We start from the raw sequence: 20389 nt of genomic DNA, 5'->3' as shown, positions 1-20389 counted from the left end.
ACAAATTGCTGCTGCCAAAAATGGATCTCTGAATGTATCCATAGATATTGGCTCATTGTATGAGGAGTTAGAAGATAAATTTCTCTGCTCTCTCTCTCTTCCGCCTCTCCTCAGTCACCATCGATTCTCTGTACAAAGTCACAGAAGGTCGTCAGTCTGACATCTTTCATCGCCATGCAGAGGGGACCTTTGATCCAAGCTGTTGTTTCACTATTTACCATGGCAACCACATGGAATCTCTGGACTTGGTTACATCAAATGCAGAGGAAGCACGGACATGGGTGACGGGACTCAGATATCTGATGGCTGGCATCAGTGATGAAGATTCACTAGCCAAGAGACAGCGCACACATGTCCAATATCCTTTACTGCAAAAGGGACTGCTGGAAGACAAGTGCTTGATAGATGAATGGATAAATGAATGGATGTATGATGGATGAATAAATATATTAAATAGTTCTCCCAAAAAATGAAAAAGAAGATGCTCTGAAGAATGCTCTCACTACATTTTTCCATACAATTTGTTGCACAATTTAAATTAAGTGACTTTATTCAAGTCAAAAATAAAATTGAGCATCACTGAATCAACCTGAATACATTAGGTTACTAAAAAAATAAATAGAATTTAGTGTTTGATCAGGTAGAAATAGCTTCTTAAAGTAACAATTACAGATTACAACTTTTTATAATGTAATTATATGAAAAAAGATTGGCTAGAATATTCTCCAAAAATGTGTATTCTGCAGAAGAGAGAAAGTAATATGGTTTGGGATGGGTAAATAATGACACGGTTTTAATTCTGCATGGACTAATCCTTTAAAGGATGGATGGAGGGGTGGATGAATACATTAATTGATGAATGGATGGAGAGAGTAAGGAAAGGAAGAACTTGTGATTGATTTTGACTTATTGATTTAGAAAAGAGAGAAATACAAAGAGAGCACGAGAGATGGCTCTTTGAGTCATTCTGTTAGCAGTTCAGTGTTTCAGGGAGTGTTCCTCTGCAGGGAGTTTTTACAAAAGCACTGCATGTCATGAAAGAAGTGGCCTTAGAGAAGGAGGAGATAAAACAAAAGAAGTTCTCATCCTCTCCTCACTCATGTTTATGTCTGTTATTCTCATTAAAGAGGCGTGAGTCATCAGGGGGCAGTCATTAAAATCTGCCATATCCTTAGATGCATTTCAGTTATGATTTATTTCTATACGGCTGTTTCTGTGACCCATTTAATGCTTACACTCTCAGAACTTGTTGATCCTTTGCTCTGTCTGTTTGTACTTGAGCACAAGAGATCAGCTTGGGAGTCTTTAACTGACTACAGCTCTATAAACTGAGGATGGTGCAAGGCAGGGCCGAATATAGGATTGTAAGCATGCCAAACAAAGATCAGCACAGCAAAATATTTGGATGAATTTCAACATTAGGTTTGAGAACCGAGAACTGGCCCCATAAAAAAATGTAAAATGAAAATTAAATAAAAATACCAGAACTTAATTATTTTCATGAATTTCTGTTCCGTTAATGGTTCTCAAAAATTGCCATTTTCTACCAATGCTGATGGAACACTGTATTAAAATACTAAAACTACAGTGTAAACAAGTGTAGTCTGATTCCAAAACAAATTATGAGCCTTTCTTTCTAGTGAATCAAAATCTGGTGAATTATGTGTCACTTCATTACTGAACTGTTAAATTCATAAAATTCAATACATGTAATGTACTTAAAGGGGCATGACATGCCTTTTTTATTATTTTAAAATGTTCCTTAAGGGTCACTTATAATGTTGATAAAGTTTATGCATAATGAACAGTAATTTATTTATAAAATATTCAAATTAACAACCCTCATCCTCAAACACTTGGTTTTGTTGCTCCTTTAAGACTTGACAGTACACGCCCACTGTTGTGATTAAATATCTGCTCTTGACTGACCTGCTCTCTGTACTTGCCATCTCACTGCTTACTGCTGCTGGGTGGGCTACGTAAGTGATTATAGGTAAATTATGCTTTGATGTTTTGTTGTGGAGGCATTCAGATGCAAATTTCTGTCACAGTGTGACATCACAATGTGGAGGAAGTAGAAAACGAGTAGTTTTGACAGCTTGGTTTCAACAAATTTCAACAAAATTTGCAGTGAGGAAGGCGTTTTGAGTTCTGAAACGTACCGTATGTTTTTCTAGTACGATTACCACTTAAATTTCAAAAGAACACAGAAAATTTGATTCCTCATGTCAAGTCCACTTTAAGGCTTGTTAAGTGACTCATTGTTCATATGACTGTGTAGTTTTAAGATACACATTATGAGTTCTATGAACATGTTTACCACATTTACCAAATGTACCACATACCAAATGCATTTTATTTTGTTTTAACATATATCATAAGAGTGATCTCATGATTTATTTCCAAATATTTGTTTCTCAAAAGCACTAAAATAATTGTTAATAGAATTGTTAGGAAACTTGAATATTTAAACTCCTTAAGATTCTCAGGCCTATTGACCACATATACGTGATCTTTTTATCACACAATCTCACACTGAGCCATACTGGCACACAGGGATATGCTGTACATTTAAGCGCACACACTATCAAATACATGCTTAACAGATCAAAGAGAATGGATTAACATTAAATGATATGTTACAGAAAAAAGATATTCCTCGTCATACAGCTCTAGTGAAAAGTTAATGCCCCTCTGGTTAGCTTCCTAATCGCTCTGCTATTACCTGATTTGATGACAGAATTTGGATGAATTTCAAAGTCAATAAGCCTCTGACTCATTACCTTTGAGTCACAAAAATGCTGGCTCACTTTCCTGCCTCTTATTATATTTATCTTAGTCCATTTGCCAACTGTCTTACTTTATAAAAACATACATCTCCTTTATCCCAGTATGGATCATCTGTTTCCTAACAGCTAATTTCTCACCATTGAACCTTTTTCATGCAAAAACAATGAAAGTAGACACCAGCACTCACAATAAGCTTTGCGTGACTGTACTCTGTGTTTGGCAGCTATTGGAATCTCACAGTTGTGCATTAGAGCTGATTGAACCCTGAAAAGAGAAAAAGATTAGATGATCCACTTATGATGACACACAGACAAAAAAGGAAAATACCATTGATTATAGAAATACTGTTCCTAATTAGGATTCAGTTACGTTGAAACCACAATATGTTGCCTCGTGTTGTTACCCCTTTTCAAGAATATTGTTTGGTAGCTTTGTTTTGCAGTTTCATTGTTATGCTTGGAGCTGGTGGTCTTTTTTCTTAACCTTACTGTACGTGGATGAAGCAGACATTTGAAGAGGCTGATAAGAATGGAGATGGTTTTCTGAACATCGAGGAGATCTACCAGCTTTTACACAAGATGAATGTCAACTTGCCTCGCAGGAAAGTCAAACAGATGTTCCAGGTATGAAATATGGAAGTCTCTAAAGGTTTCTGATAAGTTAATGAATCAATTTTTAATTAAAGTTCCAAGAGGTCCTGTCTCTGCATTTCCTTCCCAGCAAAAGTCCAGATAATATGTAGCTACATATGACTATGTCAGTAGTCATATGGCTATGAAATTATATAATATATATTTTTGAATAGTTTTTATAACTTGCCATGTTGGTGGCAATAGTAGCATACTTTGCAAATAAATACAAATAAATCCTAAACAGTCAAAATAGTCTCTTCAAAATTGGGCAGGGATGGGGACATTCGAGCCATAGAGAGAGGGATCTTCTACCAAAGGATTTATATCGTTTATCAATCTTCATCAGTTGTGGGCACTTGGATATGGATATTAAAAGATAAGATCAACAGTTGAATGACAGCAGTCTATTTTTTGTGTTTAATTATTTTAACATTCAGAAAATTACAGTATTGTATGTGTATGGGATATAAGAGGCATTTTGAATGTTAAAACTACTCTTTGGGGGTTCAGGGGTGTCCCCTGAGAGAAAATGTAAAAATGTGAGAAAAATTGAGACTCTATAAACAAACAAACAAAAACAATTTACATTACAACAGTGAAGCATCAAAATAATGTTTACTTAATGTAGAAATATACTTTTCTTCTATGATACATTTTCACAAAATTAGAACAAAAATCATTTTTTTATAAATAAAAAGGTTCTTACTATGCTGATTAATGAAGCTAAACTTAGAATTAAAAACATCCTGACACAGACCTGGCTAAGCTGAACCATCTAAATCACATTCAGACAGATGAAGATAGTTTCACTTTGCTTCTTTTTTGTTTTCTAAGGTGTGTTTATGCAAAAGATGCAGTATCTGTAGTGGGCTCTCAGCTTCTATTGTTAAAATAACTGCGCCTGCAACTACGTACAGTAAACCAGGCTTTATGCTGTTCCTCATGTTGCGTGTAGAGCAGGAATAATATGCGCATGTACATGTATGCTTACACAATCACTTAGCTATGTGTCAGATAACTAGCACAATGATTTAGATGTCGGTCCGGATTGAAGTGTCCATTTTGGTATTCAAATTTTTATTTAGCATGCACATTGGCATCTCAAAGAAAGTAAGGACTTACTACCTTTGCATGTTTTTGCTTTCTCGATTAAAGTCGATTTGGATAAAGGTGTCTGCTAAATTAATACATGTAAAATGTAAACTCATTTTAGTCAGTTGCCCTCATTGTGTCCTAAATCCACATTTGCTCTCTTTCTCTCTGTGTGATGAAACAGGAAGCAGATACCGATGACCAGCAGGGCACATTGACATTTGAGGAGTTCACAGTCTTCTATAAGATGATGTCTTTGAGACGAGATCTCTTCCTTTTACTCATGTGCTTTAGTGAAAAGAAGGATCACCTGACTGCAGAGGAATTTGGCAACTTTCTGCGTGTGGAGCAAAAGGTCAGAGGTCAATCTAATATCATGTCCTGACCAAAACAGATCTTTTACACAGTCCCAATCCATAATGTTCCTACTGAAAAGACCAATGTAGCTGGTCACTATCATATTTTGCAATTTGCATGCTGGTTTCAACAAGACATCTTAAAGAGATTCACCCAAAAATTTACATTTTGTCATCTAAGTTGTTGTTTTTTCATCAGGGATGCCCCATCCTCATTCTCTCCATTCAACCATATTTATGTGTCATATTTATATTGATCCTATGTTAACATTATCATTCAGAAGTGAAGCTTGAATCCATGTTAAGGGCTGGTAGTACACTGATGTACCAATGGTCAAGTTTGTTCTGGGTGTTTTCATGCTTTTATGAAAATACCAGATTATAACAGACACATCTCCCTGTGCTTTACATAGTGTTCTTGAAAAGTAAATCCCATCAGAGGCGTCCTGTCTGATGTTCCGTAACCTCTTCTGGTGTCTCACATACTCACGGTGTTAGCTACTTAGCTCATGCATATTGCTCTATCCTATCAGTTTTCTTTCCCTTAATTGCAGTTTTGATTCTGTCCTTTTCTTCACTATATAGCTATGTTGGCTCTTCAAGGCTGAATAAAAAGTATGACCCAATGGTCCTGGGCCCGTGTAAGAAAGATTTGGAACTGTTTATGGAACTGTCACCTGGCCTATTAGGCCAGTGCAGCATTATCACCACGTCTTGCATTTATCGATCTTGCTTATGTCGTCATCAATCATGTTAAACACTGTTTAACAACTTCTTTTTTTTTAACAATTCATTTTTTCCTCAAACCTTCCCATTTACAGGCCACCAGGAACATTTCACTATATTGTGCATTTCTTCCTTTATTATAAGTAATCTTTGCCTATTTCATCTCAATATCAGCCTGAGCTCTTGGGCAGTCTTTTTGAATCCGAGAGTGAAAAGCTCTGGCTCTCTATCAACCATTATAATGGCCTTCCAGCTGAGGTTATGAACAGCACCAGTGTGATGCTAAAAAAGCCTTGCTGTGCCCGTACTCCCTCTCACTCTGCACTTACATGGGCTATGAAGCCCTGGGGTAAGTAGTGAAAAGAGGGAAAGGGCACAGACAAAACAGAAGGATGGAGTATTTTAGTGGCAGAATGTTTTTGTGTGTGTGTGTGCTTTTTTTGTGATCTTATTGTTAGAGGAGGTGACCCTCAGAGACTTAATTGCTTCTTTGCCTCTTTGCAGATGTCTGATGTGACCCCAGAGTATTGTCTGGACATAATCAATAAGTTTGAAGTCTTAGAGGAGAACAAGCATAAAGGAGTTCTTGGAATTGAAGGTGAGATCTATGTGTTGCTCTCTTTATTAGCCTCACATCTTTCATTTCTTCTCTATTTTCTTACTTATCTCTCAGAAAACCTGCCAGAATGTCAGAAAAACTTAACCCATACTCTTCTTGCTAATGTGTTTAGTAAAAATAATTTTAATTATGTTATAATTAGATAAACTTTATTTAATGCAATAGTTAAAAAAATGAACAATATATGTTTATATATATACTAATGCCTTTTAAACATTTAAAGTTATATATGGTAACATTAGTTATTGTATTATGAACTAAGATGAACAAGCGATACTGTAAAAAGTGATAACTTGCAAAACCTAACACTTAAAATTAGTTTGCAGTCAAGTTGATTCAGACAAGTTAAACAATATTTTTGACTTCAAATCAAACCAGTTAATTTAGATGCCATCACATGAAGCACTTTTTAAGTTAATATTTTCTTAGCGAATAAACAACAATATATTTCATATTTAAAGAAATATTCCAGGTTCAAAATAAGTTAAAGGGATTGTTCATGCAAAATTGACAATTCTGTCATTACTCACCCTAATGCATCCCAGATGTATATGACTTTCTTTCTTCTGCTAAACACACACAAAGATTTTTAGAAGGATATCTCAGCTCTGCAAGTCATCACAATGCAAGTGAATGGTGACCAAAATTTCAAGCTCCAAAATGCACATAAAGGCAGCGTAAGACTCCAGTAGCTAAATCTATGTGTTCACCTATCAAGTGATATGATAGGTGTGGGTGAGAAACAGATCGGTCCTCTTTTTTTTTTTACTATACATTTTCCTTCCTGCCCAGTAGGTGGCAACTGTGAATTGTGCACAAAGAATGTGAATTGCCAAAAACTAAAAAAGAATGTGAAAGTGAAATTAGAGATTAATAATAAAAACCTACTTACATTTTTGTCTCTTTCACACTTATCATATACTGTAGGTTTTGAAGAAATTATGGATTTAATCACTGGAGTCGTATGCTGACTTTATGTCCTTTAGGAGCTTAAAAACGTTGATACCCATTCATAAGCATTGTATGAGCCTACAGAGCTGAAATATACTTCTAAAAATCTTAGTTTGTGTTCAGCAAAAGAAAGAAAGTCATACAATCTGGGATGACATGAGGGTGAGTAAATGATGAGAGAATTTGCATTTTTGGGTGAACTAACCCCACAGCATTTGTTGATTACCACAAAAGTCCTTTTCTTTAAAAAAAAAGAAAAATCAAGGTTACTGTGAGGCACTTACAATGGAAGTGAATGGGGCTAATCAAGACTATTAAATACTTGCAAAAATTGTTTATTGTTATTTCTTGTACATTATTCTTTACTTACTGCAATATCACTAATGGCCTACCCTGCAAAATGTGTGGATTGTGTGAGTCTATAACTGAGGCTGAAAGTGTGTGTGTGTTTTAAAAAAAAAGTCTAAAGTAGAAAGTGGCACTGGCCACTCTCTCTTCCCTTTAGCTAAATAAGACACAGGGGCTCGGTTCAGCTCCACTTTTGGCTAGAGCAGACTTGATGGAACTGTTTGACCCTAAATAATTCTCCAGACATATAATACATGAGTGTGAGAAAGAAAAGTCCAACCACCCATCCAACCCATCCATCCACCCACCCATCCAACCCATCCATCCACCCACCCATCCATCCTTCCATCCTTCCATCCATCCATCCATCCATCCATCCATCCATCCATCCATCCATCCATCATCTCTCCTCAAGTTTGTCTCAGTATATTATTATATAGCATTACATGATATTGCTGAACTAACTGTATGAAACTATGATTTTTTGACAGTGGATCATTCATTATTGTGTTGACTGATTATTGAGCTTTGAAAATACATTTTGCCAGGATTTTTATTGGAGTTTGCTTTGTTTTTAATTTGTAGCAACATATAATATAGTATATAATATAATAATCTCAAATAGTGTGAACCATTACCAATTGTTCTCTGTCTATTCCCACCATCTAGGCTTCACCAACTACATGCGCAGCCCTGTCTGTGATGTGTTCAACCCTCAACACAACGAGGTTAATCAGGACATGGATCAGCCTCTGTATAACTATTTCATAGCATCTTCCCACAATACCTATCTGACCGGAGACCAGCTGCTGTCACACTCCAAGACAGATATGTACGCCTGGGTGCTGCAGGCCGGCTGCCGCTGTGTCGAGGGTAAGAAAACACTTATGGCTGTATTTCTGTCCATTGATCCAACCATTTCTTGTAGTAAATCAATAAAATCATGTACATTTCATGTTTTTTATGAGCCCTGTGTGTAACTCTACCTCTGTGTTTTGTGGGTTTTTCAGTGGACTGTTGGGATGGTTCAGACGGAGAGCCCATGGTCCAGCACGGCTACACACTCACCTCTAAGATCACCTTTAAATCTGTCATTGAGACCATCAACAAATACGCCTTTGTAAACAATGAGTAAGTAATTAGAATGTATTCATTTTCTCTTAGTCGTTTATGATTAGTCATTTGTTAAAGATGATAAAAAAAAAATCACAATTTTGTTTAAAGTTTTAAAAATGAAATATTAGGGAAAAGTTACAAAAATGTAATTCTCATTAAAAGCATCCATAAGTTTTTTTTGTTTTGTTTTTCTTTATAAGTATACTAAGTAATTTTGAACTTAAAATGTAACACCTAGAAACAATTAGTAATTTTACAGATATTTTAAAAGTCATGTAGACTTATGTTTATTCTACATAAGGGTGGTTCCCATTCATGATGGCCAGCACGTTGAGATAATGTGACCATTTATTCTCTCTTTATCTTGGACTAATTAATACATGTGTGCAATATGCAACAGAACATGCTGCAGTGAATACTTTATCCCACAATGTAAGTCACTCTTACTTCCATTTCCCATGTGATAATTAAGCAATATCACATGAGAAAGCGTGCTGTATGGCCCTACTTCAGCACAGCTGTGATTCGCCACAGGCCGCATGTTATCACTAGGGGTGTAACAGTTTACATTTCTCACGGTTTGGTTTGTACCACCGTTTTAGGGTCACAGTTTCGGTATGGTTCAGTACTTATATTAAAAATATATTACTGCCAAATACAAAGAAAAAATATTCTATTTGGTAACATACACTTCAAGAGATTGGGCCTCACTTCAAATCACCATGGTTTACTACAGTAAACATAGTTGAACCATGGTATTGAAATCCTAGTAACCACAAAATGAACATGGTTACTGTCTTGGTTACAATACTAAAGTAAAATCATAATTACTATATGGAAACTACAGTATAACTGTTATAAAACAATGGTTAATTGTATCAAAACTATGATTTCTGCCAAGAAATCAATGGTGAAAGCAGTCATTGTTAGTTCAGTCATGTTTACTACAATATTACTATAGTATCCTTTAGGTTAGTATCCTTAACTAATTTTTTTTTTCTAATTGCTAACTCAACATTTAACTTAATATCTGCAATTAAGCTATATGCATCCACATAAAGGGCATTACATACTAATTTTAACATATATTCAACATGTACATCACTATAGAAGGAAAAACTTTGCCGTTAAAATGGATGCTAGAAGGGATGTTGTAACGCAAAACGAGTGTTTTAATCCTACTTGGAAATCCCACATCATCATCAACGGAGTAGGACAACATAACTTTAGCAATGAATACTCCAAGCACTTTAGTTATTGTTATATGTCTGTCCGAACTAGCACTGAGTTCCTTAAAGATGGAAGGCAGTGTGTCTATGCACACCTGCGGCTCTGTGCGCGCCGCTCGCTATTTGTCCTTGGGTGATGTCGCCGTAAATAACTAATCAAACATCAATGTACCAGTATACGGCACTTGAGTCGAGCAATGTCCTGTTTTGAAAAGGTTTTTTGACCATCACTGTTGTGATTGACTACAAAAAGAACTGCGATGTCATTAGCGGTGATACCCACAGTTAATAGGACAACTTCTCTTTGTATAAAGCTGACACATGTGAAACAGGCAGAGCGTGTCTACAGAGCGATACAGGTGCATTAGCAGAGGTTATAACTGCATGTCTCTTTGGCACTTAATTTTTTTTTGCCAAACTGTATGATCCAGATTCCTCATTAAACTTAAGATGAACTGCGATGCAAATTCTTTCTGAACCGCGGGTGGTTATCCGTACGGTTTATTTTTTACCGAGAAGCGTTACACCCCTAGTAATCACAGTGGTGCTGATTTAGGGCCATACAGCATGATTGCAAGTGTGATATTGAGTGGGTTGAACTTTGATTATTCCAAAACGTCACTTTAGAACTAGTAATGGCAGCTTGGGTTTTTCTAACAAGTTATTGGAGAAAAAAGGATATGTGTGTGTGTGGATGTGTGTGTGTGTGTTTTAGAGAGAGAAATGGAGAGAGGGCAATTGAGCAATTGCCTGCATCTGTTGTGCCTCCCAAGCAGAGATGAACAGGAAAGCTATTGTTGTTTAATGCTATTCCTCATCTTTAGAGTAGTCAGCTTGCTGAAGATAATTTTCTCTATGTAAAAAAATAGCCGTCCGAGCAGGGTCTTCCCAGAATATTTTGTGGTAGCCGGATTGTTTCTCTCCTTCACCATGCTTAATGTTGTTTACATCTGAATTCTGCCCCAGTGCAGTTGGAAAGCACCTTGAGCATGTGCGATTACTTTGTCTGTTGTGTCTCTCAGCTGTGATAAGCCTTAATGCTGAAGCTGTATTTCCCAGTTGTAGTCTATTAGTAATCCGAGCTATCATGGAGTGAGAGAATATTGCAGATGACTTCAAAGAAACCGCTCGCTGACTGGCAGAGCTGACACAAATGTATGTCAGTTCAACTCACTCTTAACAAACAAAAATGGTCTTTTGTCACCACCTGCTGGCAAAAATCTTTAATGTCACAGGGAAAAATGAAAAGGTATATATCTAGCTTTTTACACATCTGTGCTGCTCTTACACTTTTGTTTACAATGCCGCAAACAAAAATGGAGTGATATAAATAGTAAAGCGTCTGACTACTGCTGTTCTGAGACATCAGCACTGATTACAAGAATTTTAAATGTAATGCATTACACTACTTTTTACTAAAAGTAAAAATATTACAGTAACAAATTACTTTGTATTACTCCCAACACTGATAATGTGACAACAATATAATTTACTACAGCTTAAAACATGTATTGTTGCACAGTATATTTAAATTTTTAAATATAGTTGCCAGAACACAGTATGTAATATGCAGATAGCAGTACATTATTCTATTCCGAACATAGAAATCTTCCAAAAATTACTTGGTAATAATCCATGTTTCAGTAAAAAGCTTCATAGGGTTTTCCATTATCTGTGGCAGGCTGCTGGCTGTTTGAATGTGTAATAGAGTTCTGTTATCTCAAAAACAAATCAAAAGGATTGTAGACCCTGCTTTTGCTTTATCTTCATCATCTTATGATTATGAGATAAGGTACTCAGTAAGGTACAGATGACATACAAATTATATATAATTTGTTTTGGAAAATTGTTTTATATTTCACCAGGAGGATAAGTACAGTAATAATTGTAGGGAACTTTCTGTACCAACTGGAGGTGTGTAGACTGTGATAGCTGCTAGAATGCAACCTGTCTGTTTCTTTAATGGTGTTTTATCATTAGACAGCCACCTGTTTCAGCTCTTGGCTCACCATAATGGAGAAAATGAACCTGTTAGCACATGTTCATTACATGCAAATTGCACTCACCATTTCCAATGACACCTGCTGAGGTAGTATTGCTGTCACTGTAGCACTATAGGGCATCTTCCACTCTTATGTTTATTGTTTCATAGTGTGTATGTGTGTGAGAGGAATGCAACTCATAGTGTAGGGCTTCTTAAGCCCAGATGGTTCCCCTCACTCTCAAACAGACCTGACATTCAGGTATTGCTTCTGTCTGAAAACATTTATTCTGTCATTTTCCAAAGAGAAAAACACTGTATTTCCTTGTACACTTACATAGAATATACAGCTATCAGCAGGTCCATCAAAATGAAATGTTTTGACTTTTTCTTAGGTTGTAAGGTTGCCGTTATTGGAATAGTTCTCCAAGAAAGGGTCAATTAAAGGGGATCACACACTGGATGTGTCTGGTGGATGATATGGCATGTTCTAAAATTTTAAGCAATTTTTTTTATTTATACAAAGATTTATAGGAAGATGCGCAAATACTGCAACGCCCAGCATCAAAATTCTGCAGTGTCACGGAGCGCAACTCATAATTTCATAAAATCGCTCAGTTTGCACAGTTACACCAGTTTCATGCACTAACCTGCAAACTTATCAATGTCACTTTATCCATTCTTGAAGAAGTACAAAAACCTTCATAACTTTGGACTATCATCTGCTGTGCCTTGTAAACTACTTCAGTAAATGTTATATCAACCCCTTGTGGTCACTCGACGCTATTACGATAGGCTGTTAAGAAAAAGGCCAACTGAGTGAATTGGAAAGCACGCAAATTAGGCTTCTAATTTAAATATGTCAGTGACTTAAAAATATATCGATAAAATAACGTGCCGATCAATAATCAACATATTGATATTTTATGACATCCCTAAAGAATATAATGGTAGATCTTTTCCATGCAATTATGGGGACTGGAGCTTTCAAGCTTTTTCAATTATTGAATACAATTTTTTTTATACACTATCCCTTTAAATATTTTTGGAAACATGCAAGTAAATCTGCAGAAATTGTCTCAGGTTATTACATGCAACTAGATCCAAACTATAAGCAATAATATGAGAAAACAATGTCAAGTCTGATTTGTGTGTGTAGGCAGATCATGTATGAGGTAAACAGATGCTGAGAGAGACAGCAAGCAGCAAGGAAAAGAAAGTAAAAAGAGAGGCAAGAGTGACAGTCAAAATAGTGACAGACAGTTAGGAAAAAGGTGTGAGATAGCAAAAGAGAGCAACAGCACAAGGCAGAAGTCAAGATAAAAGAAATAAGGATAAAAGGTTAATGTCAGGGGAAGACTCTGGAGGCAGAAAGCAGCTGCTGACTGTTCTAGCTGTTCCCTGGTTTGCTATTACTGTCTCGCTCACCGATACTCTCTCTCTTCTTGCTGTGTCAGATTCCCGGTGATACTTTCCATAGAGAATCACTGCAGCATTCAGCAGCAGAAGAAGATAGCCAAGCATCTGAAAGAGATCTTTGGGGACAAGCTAGATGTGGGGGAGGCCCTGAACAAAGACCCCAAACAGCTTCCCAGCCCGAACAGCCTGAAGGGCAAGATTCTCATAAAGGTACAACATGAATGCACTCTCCTCTACATTTCAGCCGACACCAGGTTTAACTTTGCTTCTGATCCTTCGGTTTACCATGCCTCAAATCCCCATTTCAAACATATTTATGCTTTTTTCTCTCACTATGACTCTTTGTCTTGCTTCCTCGCCAAGCTTAAAGCTATTTTTGCGAGGTTAAAATAATTTCTACTGTTGCAGCTAGTATGTAGAGGTTTACAATAAGTAAACCATTTGTGGGTTGGTTGATTTTCCTGAAAGCGCAAACTCTATGCCTTTGCGGTTCTTTCAGACATTGATATGTTTGTTTGAGCAGCCTGTCCAGCCTGAGACAGCAACATTAACTCAACCAATGGAGTGAGTTTGGGGTGGGACTTTTTGTTTGTTAGGCCAATGGAAGACGGAGGGTGTTTTCGGAAATCTGTTTGAAAATGGTGTTTATTTTTGTAGTTTCAATTCATGATGCTAGTGTCACAGAAATAACACACTTTAAACCATTGTGAATATCCAGGCTGGTTTCTGCTGGTTTGGTGCATTGTGTAACTGTGTTGTTCTGCAAAATTCTCAAAAGATTCACATTTGCTGCTACTAAGGTTGAGGTACGGGTAGGTTTGAGGAGTAGAGGTAGAGTTAAGAGTTTAGATTAGGGTAAGGGTTGGAGTAGATTTAGGTTAAGGATTAGGGGTTAAGGTTAACAGTGTAACTACAGATGTAATTATATGCAGGTACTTTGTATATACAGTAAGTACAATGCAACACGTATGTACATAATTAGTGCATTGTATCAATTGCTTAAGTTAGTTCACCCAAAAATGAAAATTCTCTCATAATTTACTTACCTTTAAGCCATCCCAAATGTGACTTTCCTTCTTCAGCAGAACCAAACTTCTTTTCAGCTCTTTTTGTCTATAAAATGCAAGTAAATTGCCATTAGACTGCTGGATATTTGATGGTCCTAAAGGCATGTTTAGGCAGCATAAAAGTAATCCACACAACTCAAGTCGATCAATTAATGTCTTCTGAAGTAAACTGATAGGTTTGTGTAAAAAAATCATGCTAGAGTTAGATCTGTTCAAACCGCAATACAGCGGTGGGCAAAACGATTAGGTTAAAAACTTTGTAATTTTCGATTTTATTCATACACCAACCTATCGGTTTGCTTCAGAAGACATTAATTGATCATCTGGAGTCATGTGGATTACTTTTATGCTGCCTCAATAGGCCTTTTGGACTGTCAAATAGCCAACACTTGCATTTTATGAACAAAAAGAGCTGAAATGTGCTAATAAAAATCATCACTTCAGTTCTGCTGAAGACGAAAAGTCATACACATCTGTAATGGCCTAAAGTGTGTCCAGATATTCTGTCATTATTTACTCACCCTCATGATGTTCCAAACCTATATTACTTTTTTCTACTGTAGAATACACATCTCCCAGCTGCTCTTTTCCACAGAAAGAATCATATTGGAATGGTCAAGGAATTAAAAAAGGACAAAAATGCAGCATAAATGTAGTCCAAACAACTTGTGCATAACTGTTTATTGCAAGTCTTCTAAAGCCATATGATAGCTTTGTTTAAGGAACAGACAGAAATTTAAGCCAGTATTTACTGAAAATCTTTCCCTTTCACTCGTGCATGCGCATTTTCACATTTGGCACATTAAGACATGTCACACTATGTTTAAAGTCAGTGACAACAGTGCATGACAAGCAACTTTATTTTTGGTATGTTTCTCTATTGTAAGAGTTAAGAGAATTGTAATGTAGCGTGCAATTGCTAATGATGTTATTTATTTTGTCCTTTTTAGACCTTGGGAGCCCCTACACATTTTAAAATAAAGGTTCTTATTCTAGCTGAATGTATGGTTCCATGAAGAACCTTTAAATCCAGAGAACCTTCTCATTGCACAAAAGGTTTCTTTGTAGTGGAAAAGGGTTAAAGGTTCTTCTTCTACTTTAGGTTCTTTGGGGAACCAAAAATGTTTCTTTTATGGCATCACTGCAAAAATACTTATGGAACATTTATTTTTACAGTCACAATATGAACTCATTTGACAGAAAAGAGCAGCTCAAAGATTCTTCAAAATATTTCAAACAACACGAGGAGATTAAATGGTGCTACATTTTCAGATCTGTATGAATTATTCCTTTTAGTGTGTGACTGTAACATGACAGTCAGTGACAGGTGGTCAGTGAAGAGAGAGGTGAGTGTTGCTTGGAGAGGGTGTGTATATGGACGTCATAGTGCCAGTAAGCAGCTTCTCATTAGTAAAGCTGGTCAAGACAGATGGCATTGCCAGTCTGATTCTCGACAGGACCCTCCCAGTTTAGCAAACAATGACGCCACACTCTCAAACTCAGCAGGGACCCCTTGTGATTGTAGCACTCTACAGTGAATCCCCCTGTGCTAGAAGACCTGTCACAGAACCGTCCATCTACACACACACTCAAAGCATGTCACAATGTCGGCTCCCTCCGCTGGACAAGATAAATCATTCTGTGCACACTCTCTAAGTCAAAAGCACAGTATTGATTTGTCCTTCCACTCTTATTTCTCAAGTGTGTGTGTGTGTGTGTGTGTGTGTGTGTGTGTGTGTGTGTGTAGAGAGAGAGAGAGAGAGAGAGAGAGAGACACACAGACAAGGAAGGAGACAAGGGGCTGTGCTTGGAGTTTTAGGTTTAATGACCCTTAAGCAGGTCTCAATTCTCTCAAGTGTCTAAGCACTCAAGGTGACACTGTTTATCCTTGGGCAAAGATATGCAGAAAGTGGTGGGTCATTGGGTTCCTCACACATGGTGGTCTGCTGTTGTAGTAAATTGTCTGGAGTGCTGAACAACAGGTGAAAATGAGCCGTGTCTCTCAATGGGAATGGAACGACAAACGTTGCATTGCAGACACTTTCCATGAATAGGGTACAAATAAGGGTGTGAATCTTTTAAAAAATATTTAATTTAGTTTATGTCCTAGTAAAATTATGTCTAAATATTGTAAACAATTTGGGTTGATCTGGGGGATTTTGTTGAGCAATAGTATTGAAATAAACATCAAAATTGAATAATATGGATCAAATAAAAAAATATGTTTAATTTAAAAACTTCTATGCCTAATGTACAGTATATCTCAGTGTACATATACATTAACCCTGTAACAGGATTGAGGATTTATTCTTAATTAAGCTATCATTCAGTTGTGATTATCTAACATGGGACCAAACTACAGTATATAAGGTTAAGGCATCTGATGTGTAATAGGCCAAAAATACAATTTTAATGTGTTTAAAACAACCTATTTTCATGCTATGTTAATCTTAAAGGGATAGCTTGTAATGCATGAAACAAGTAAAGAGACATCAAAGTTTACCCGTGGAAAGTACCTGTAGTGTTTTTAGATAGAAAACATTACTTTATAGGCCTTGTGGCTGTATACAACACTGGATCTGTCTCTGGCCTGCAGCCTTTATTATGGAATGATTCTTCTGAGTTGCTGTGTCAACACACAGAGGATGTAAGGTGGTGTCAATAACAGTGGTCAATAACACGATTTAACACCCAATAATGGGGTTGTTTTCCATATTTCAGCAAACAGTGGGGAAGTTTGCATTAAAATTAGCTGACACACCGTAAAGAAGGAAACATTCATTCTGATTGTGAAAGTGTTCTTCATTTTGTATCTTCCTTTGTCCCTAGGGGAAGCGACTTCCTTCGCACCTGTCTGCAGATGCTGAAGAGGGTGAAGTGTCTGCTGATGACAGTGCTGATGAGATTGAAGATGACTTCAAGCTGAAGAATAGCACGGTAAATACATACACATTCACTACAGCAAAGTTCAGAAATTTAAGAATTGGCTTCCGTTCAGTTTATTAGTTGGAATTTGAATTGAATTGGCCACACCCCACAGGATTTTGAGTGGAATTTGAGTTGCAATGAAATAGAGAGGAATTCAACACAGTCATACAACAGAAGAATGCAATTATTTTAACACAAGTTTTATGACATAACATAAATAATTACATAAATATTTATTCCATGTTTTGTGGATTAGACATATTTCTCTAAGCTAAATTTAATACGGTCAAATCAATTCATAATTGCCATATAGCACCACAAAATGTCCAGCATGTTGTTCCCCTTCTGTCACTCACTCGACGTTGTGTCGATGTAGTGACACTTGGGGTCGCTCTTGAGAGACCCGAACACCTCCCATTCTTTGAGAAAAGGCCAATGAGAATTGGCTAGTGGAATTTGCATGCCACTCCCCCGGACATACTGGTATAGTCATTCAGGTCAGAAGTCATTCAGGCAGAGGACAGCAGTTCCACTGAAACACTTTGAGAGGCTCCTGGAGCATATGGCTTCCTAAGCGGCAGTCACGACACTCAGGTTGATACATAAGAGACCATTTCAGCATAGACATGATCAATCAAGTTAGAGCTCCGTCTACCAGGCAGCTTTATGCCCTGAAGTGGCGTATGTTCGCAAATTGGTGTTCTTCCCGAGCCAAAGACCCCCAGAGATGCACAGTCGGGTCAGTGCTTTCCTTCCTGCAGGAGAGGCTGGAGGGGCGGCTGTCCCCCTCCACCTTGAAGGTATACGTAGCCGCTATAGCCGCACATCATGACACAGTGGATGGTAAGTCCCTAGGGAAACACGACCTGATCATTTGGTTCCTCAGAGGCGCCCGGAGGCTGAATCCTCCCAGGCCACGCCTCTTCCTCTCATGGGATCTCACTGTGGTCCTCTTGGGCTTTCGGAGAGACCCGTTTGAGCTGCTAGTGTCTGTCGAGCTGAAAGCCCTCTCCTTAAAGATGGTCCTCCTGATTGCGCTCACCTCAATCAAGACGATCAATCACCTCCATTGCCTGGAGTTTGGTCTACCAGATTCTCACGTGATCCTGAGACCCCGACTGGGCTATGTTGCCAGGTCCCCACGACCCCTTCAGAGATCAGGTGGTGAACCTGCAAGCGCTGCCCCGGGAGGAGGCAGACCCAGCTCTGTTGCTGTGTCCGGTGCGTGCTTTGCGCACCTACTTGGATCACACGCAGAGCTTTAGATGCTCTGAGCAGCTCTTTGTCTGCTTTGGTGGACAGCGGAAAGGGAACGCTGTTTCTAAACAGAGGCTTGCCCACTGGATCGTGGACGCCATTGTATTGGCCTACCAGACACAGGCTGTGCTCGCCCCCTTGCGGGTTTGAGCACACTCTACAAGGGGTGTGGCATCCTCGTGGGCACTGGCCAATGGCACCTCTCTAGCAGACATCTGCAGACCAGCGGGCTGGGCAACACACAATACCTTCGCGAGATTTGCAATCTCCGGTTGAGCCGGTTTTGTCCCGTGTTCTTTCAGGTATGAATGGATAGAGTTCGGTAATATGGAACAGCTGGCCGAGTGTATTGCTTGCATATAGCATCTTTTCCCCTCCCCTGAGGTGAAAACATGCGCTTTTACCCCCATTCGAGTTCACAAAGTCGTGGACCCTGGATGTCATTCCTCCCTAGCCCTATGGTTCACGAACTCGGCGGAGGAGTTCACAGCCAGCCCCACTACAGGGTCTACTATATCCTTTACTGGGATAGGTACTCCACAGGTGCCGATTACTCCGGTAAACCCTGTGTAAACACGGTACGGTCTCCCTGTCGGTGGACCCACATCCATGTGCGGCTGCTGAGCCCTTGTGTCGTATTGCCACATGTTGACCTCCCCTTTTGGGAAGGATGTGGTCTCCACGGGGTCTTTTCCCCCTGAAAGAATAGGAAGGGAAAATAACACCTTCCCCGATGCGTATGATAGCATTAGATGGACCTAAATTGTTTATTTAATATTAGATATATAATATTAATTTATATATGCCGCATTTCAAACATTTATTGTCATTATAATCTAATGCTTCTGGTTTCAGTTATTATAAACTAGATTATTATTATGTAAAATAAAGTGTAATTTCTGCAATTCTGTTTCTGATTCAAAACTCAAAAGTTGTATATATATAAAAGGGTTTACATTTTTGAAGCCGTCCTTATGTTACATCCATACATATGCTATAACCACACTTTACTTACGAGTATCTAATAAAAAGATAATGTTGTATTTACATGTGCAAACATTGCCAAACCAGCTTGCAAGCAAATCCACATTGTCAAAACCACCTATTGTCATTTATTTTGTGACATTTTTTACTTTTCTCACACTGTTATGTTGTGCTTTCTCCATGTGCTGCCATGCCACCTTCCTTTCATGCATTATCACCTCCTCTGCATCTGTATTTCTCTCTCACTTGCTCTCCACCCACCCACCCCCACCTCTTTTTGACAATTCCTCACTTTTGACAGAGCCAGTATTTGTTCTTTGCTCACAGTTATCTCTCAAAAACACGATCAATCACTGCCCAAACCTCCCAGTGGGGCCTCTAAATAGGCAACAGTAACATACACAGAAAAAGGTATTTTGCCACAACATGGCCATTTGCCAAGACATCAATCCAGCTGCACTGCCATTAGCAAAAGCTCCTTTACAATCAATCCAACAACAGTTTTGTCAAACTATCATGTTTTAATGCTGAATTCAATATTTAACATGTTCATTAAATTAGCGAGACTCGTTTACCAACAAAAAATGTATTTCCTTGTTAGGTTTTTTGTTTTTGTTGATAAATGAAGAATGCTTTAATAGTGTTTTAATGGATCCATGCAAAATATTCATGTTGTTTTGTTAGGAGCAATTAATATTTAATGATCCACTCATTGCTGAAGAAGTCATTCCTGAGAGCCATTTAAAGGGTTCTATGCGTCATTTTGTTTCATGGCTACTTAAATATTTCTGAAAATGCAAGAAATACATTATCTCTGCTGTTAATTGAGTGCAATTTTTTTCTGATGGTAAATTTTATATCCATTTACCTGTTCAAAGATTTCAAATAAATGTG

At 37.8% G+C, this 20389-nt stretch overlaps 1 protein-coding gene across 1 annotated transcript in view; it reads left to right on the top strand.

The window, feature by feature from the left end:
- Positions 1 to 20389, top strand: part of plch1 (phospholipase C, eta 1) — a 75765-nt gene that overhangs the window by 28565 nt on the left and 26811 nt on the right. Inside the window, exons 3-10 of the mRNA XM_052152032.1 lie at positions 115 to 358; positions 3284 to 3413; positions 4699 to 4869; positions 6101 to 6194; positions 8184 to 8387; positions 8525 to 8645; positions 13298 to 13469; positions 17156 to 17263. Coding sequence (XP_052007992.1) covers positions 115 to 358; positions 3284 to 3413; positions 4699 to 4869; positions 6101 to 6194; positions 8184 to 8387; positions 8525 to 8645; positions 13298 to 13469; positions 17156 to 17263 — 1244 coding nt within the window. The remainder of the gene's footprint in view (positions 1 to 114; positions 359 to 3283; positions 3414 to 4698; positions 4870 to 6100; positions 6195 to 8183; positions 8388 to 8524; positions 8646 to 13297; positions 13470 to 17155; positions 17264 to 20389) is intronic.

The sequence above is a fragment of the Xyrauchen texanus genome, chromosome 21 (genome assembly GCF_025860055.1).
Source record: "Xyrauchen texanus isolate HMW12.3.18 chromosome 21, RBS_HiC_50CHRs, whole genome shotgun sequence".
NCBI lineage: Eukaryota > Metazoa > Chordata > Actinopteri > Cypriniformes > Catostomidae > Xyrauchen > Xyrauchen texanus.
This window is presented reverse-complemented; position numbering and strand designations above follow the sequence as displayed.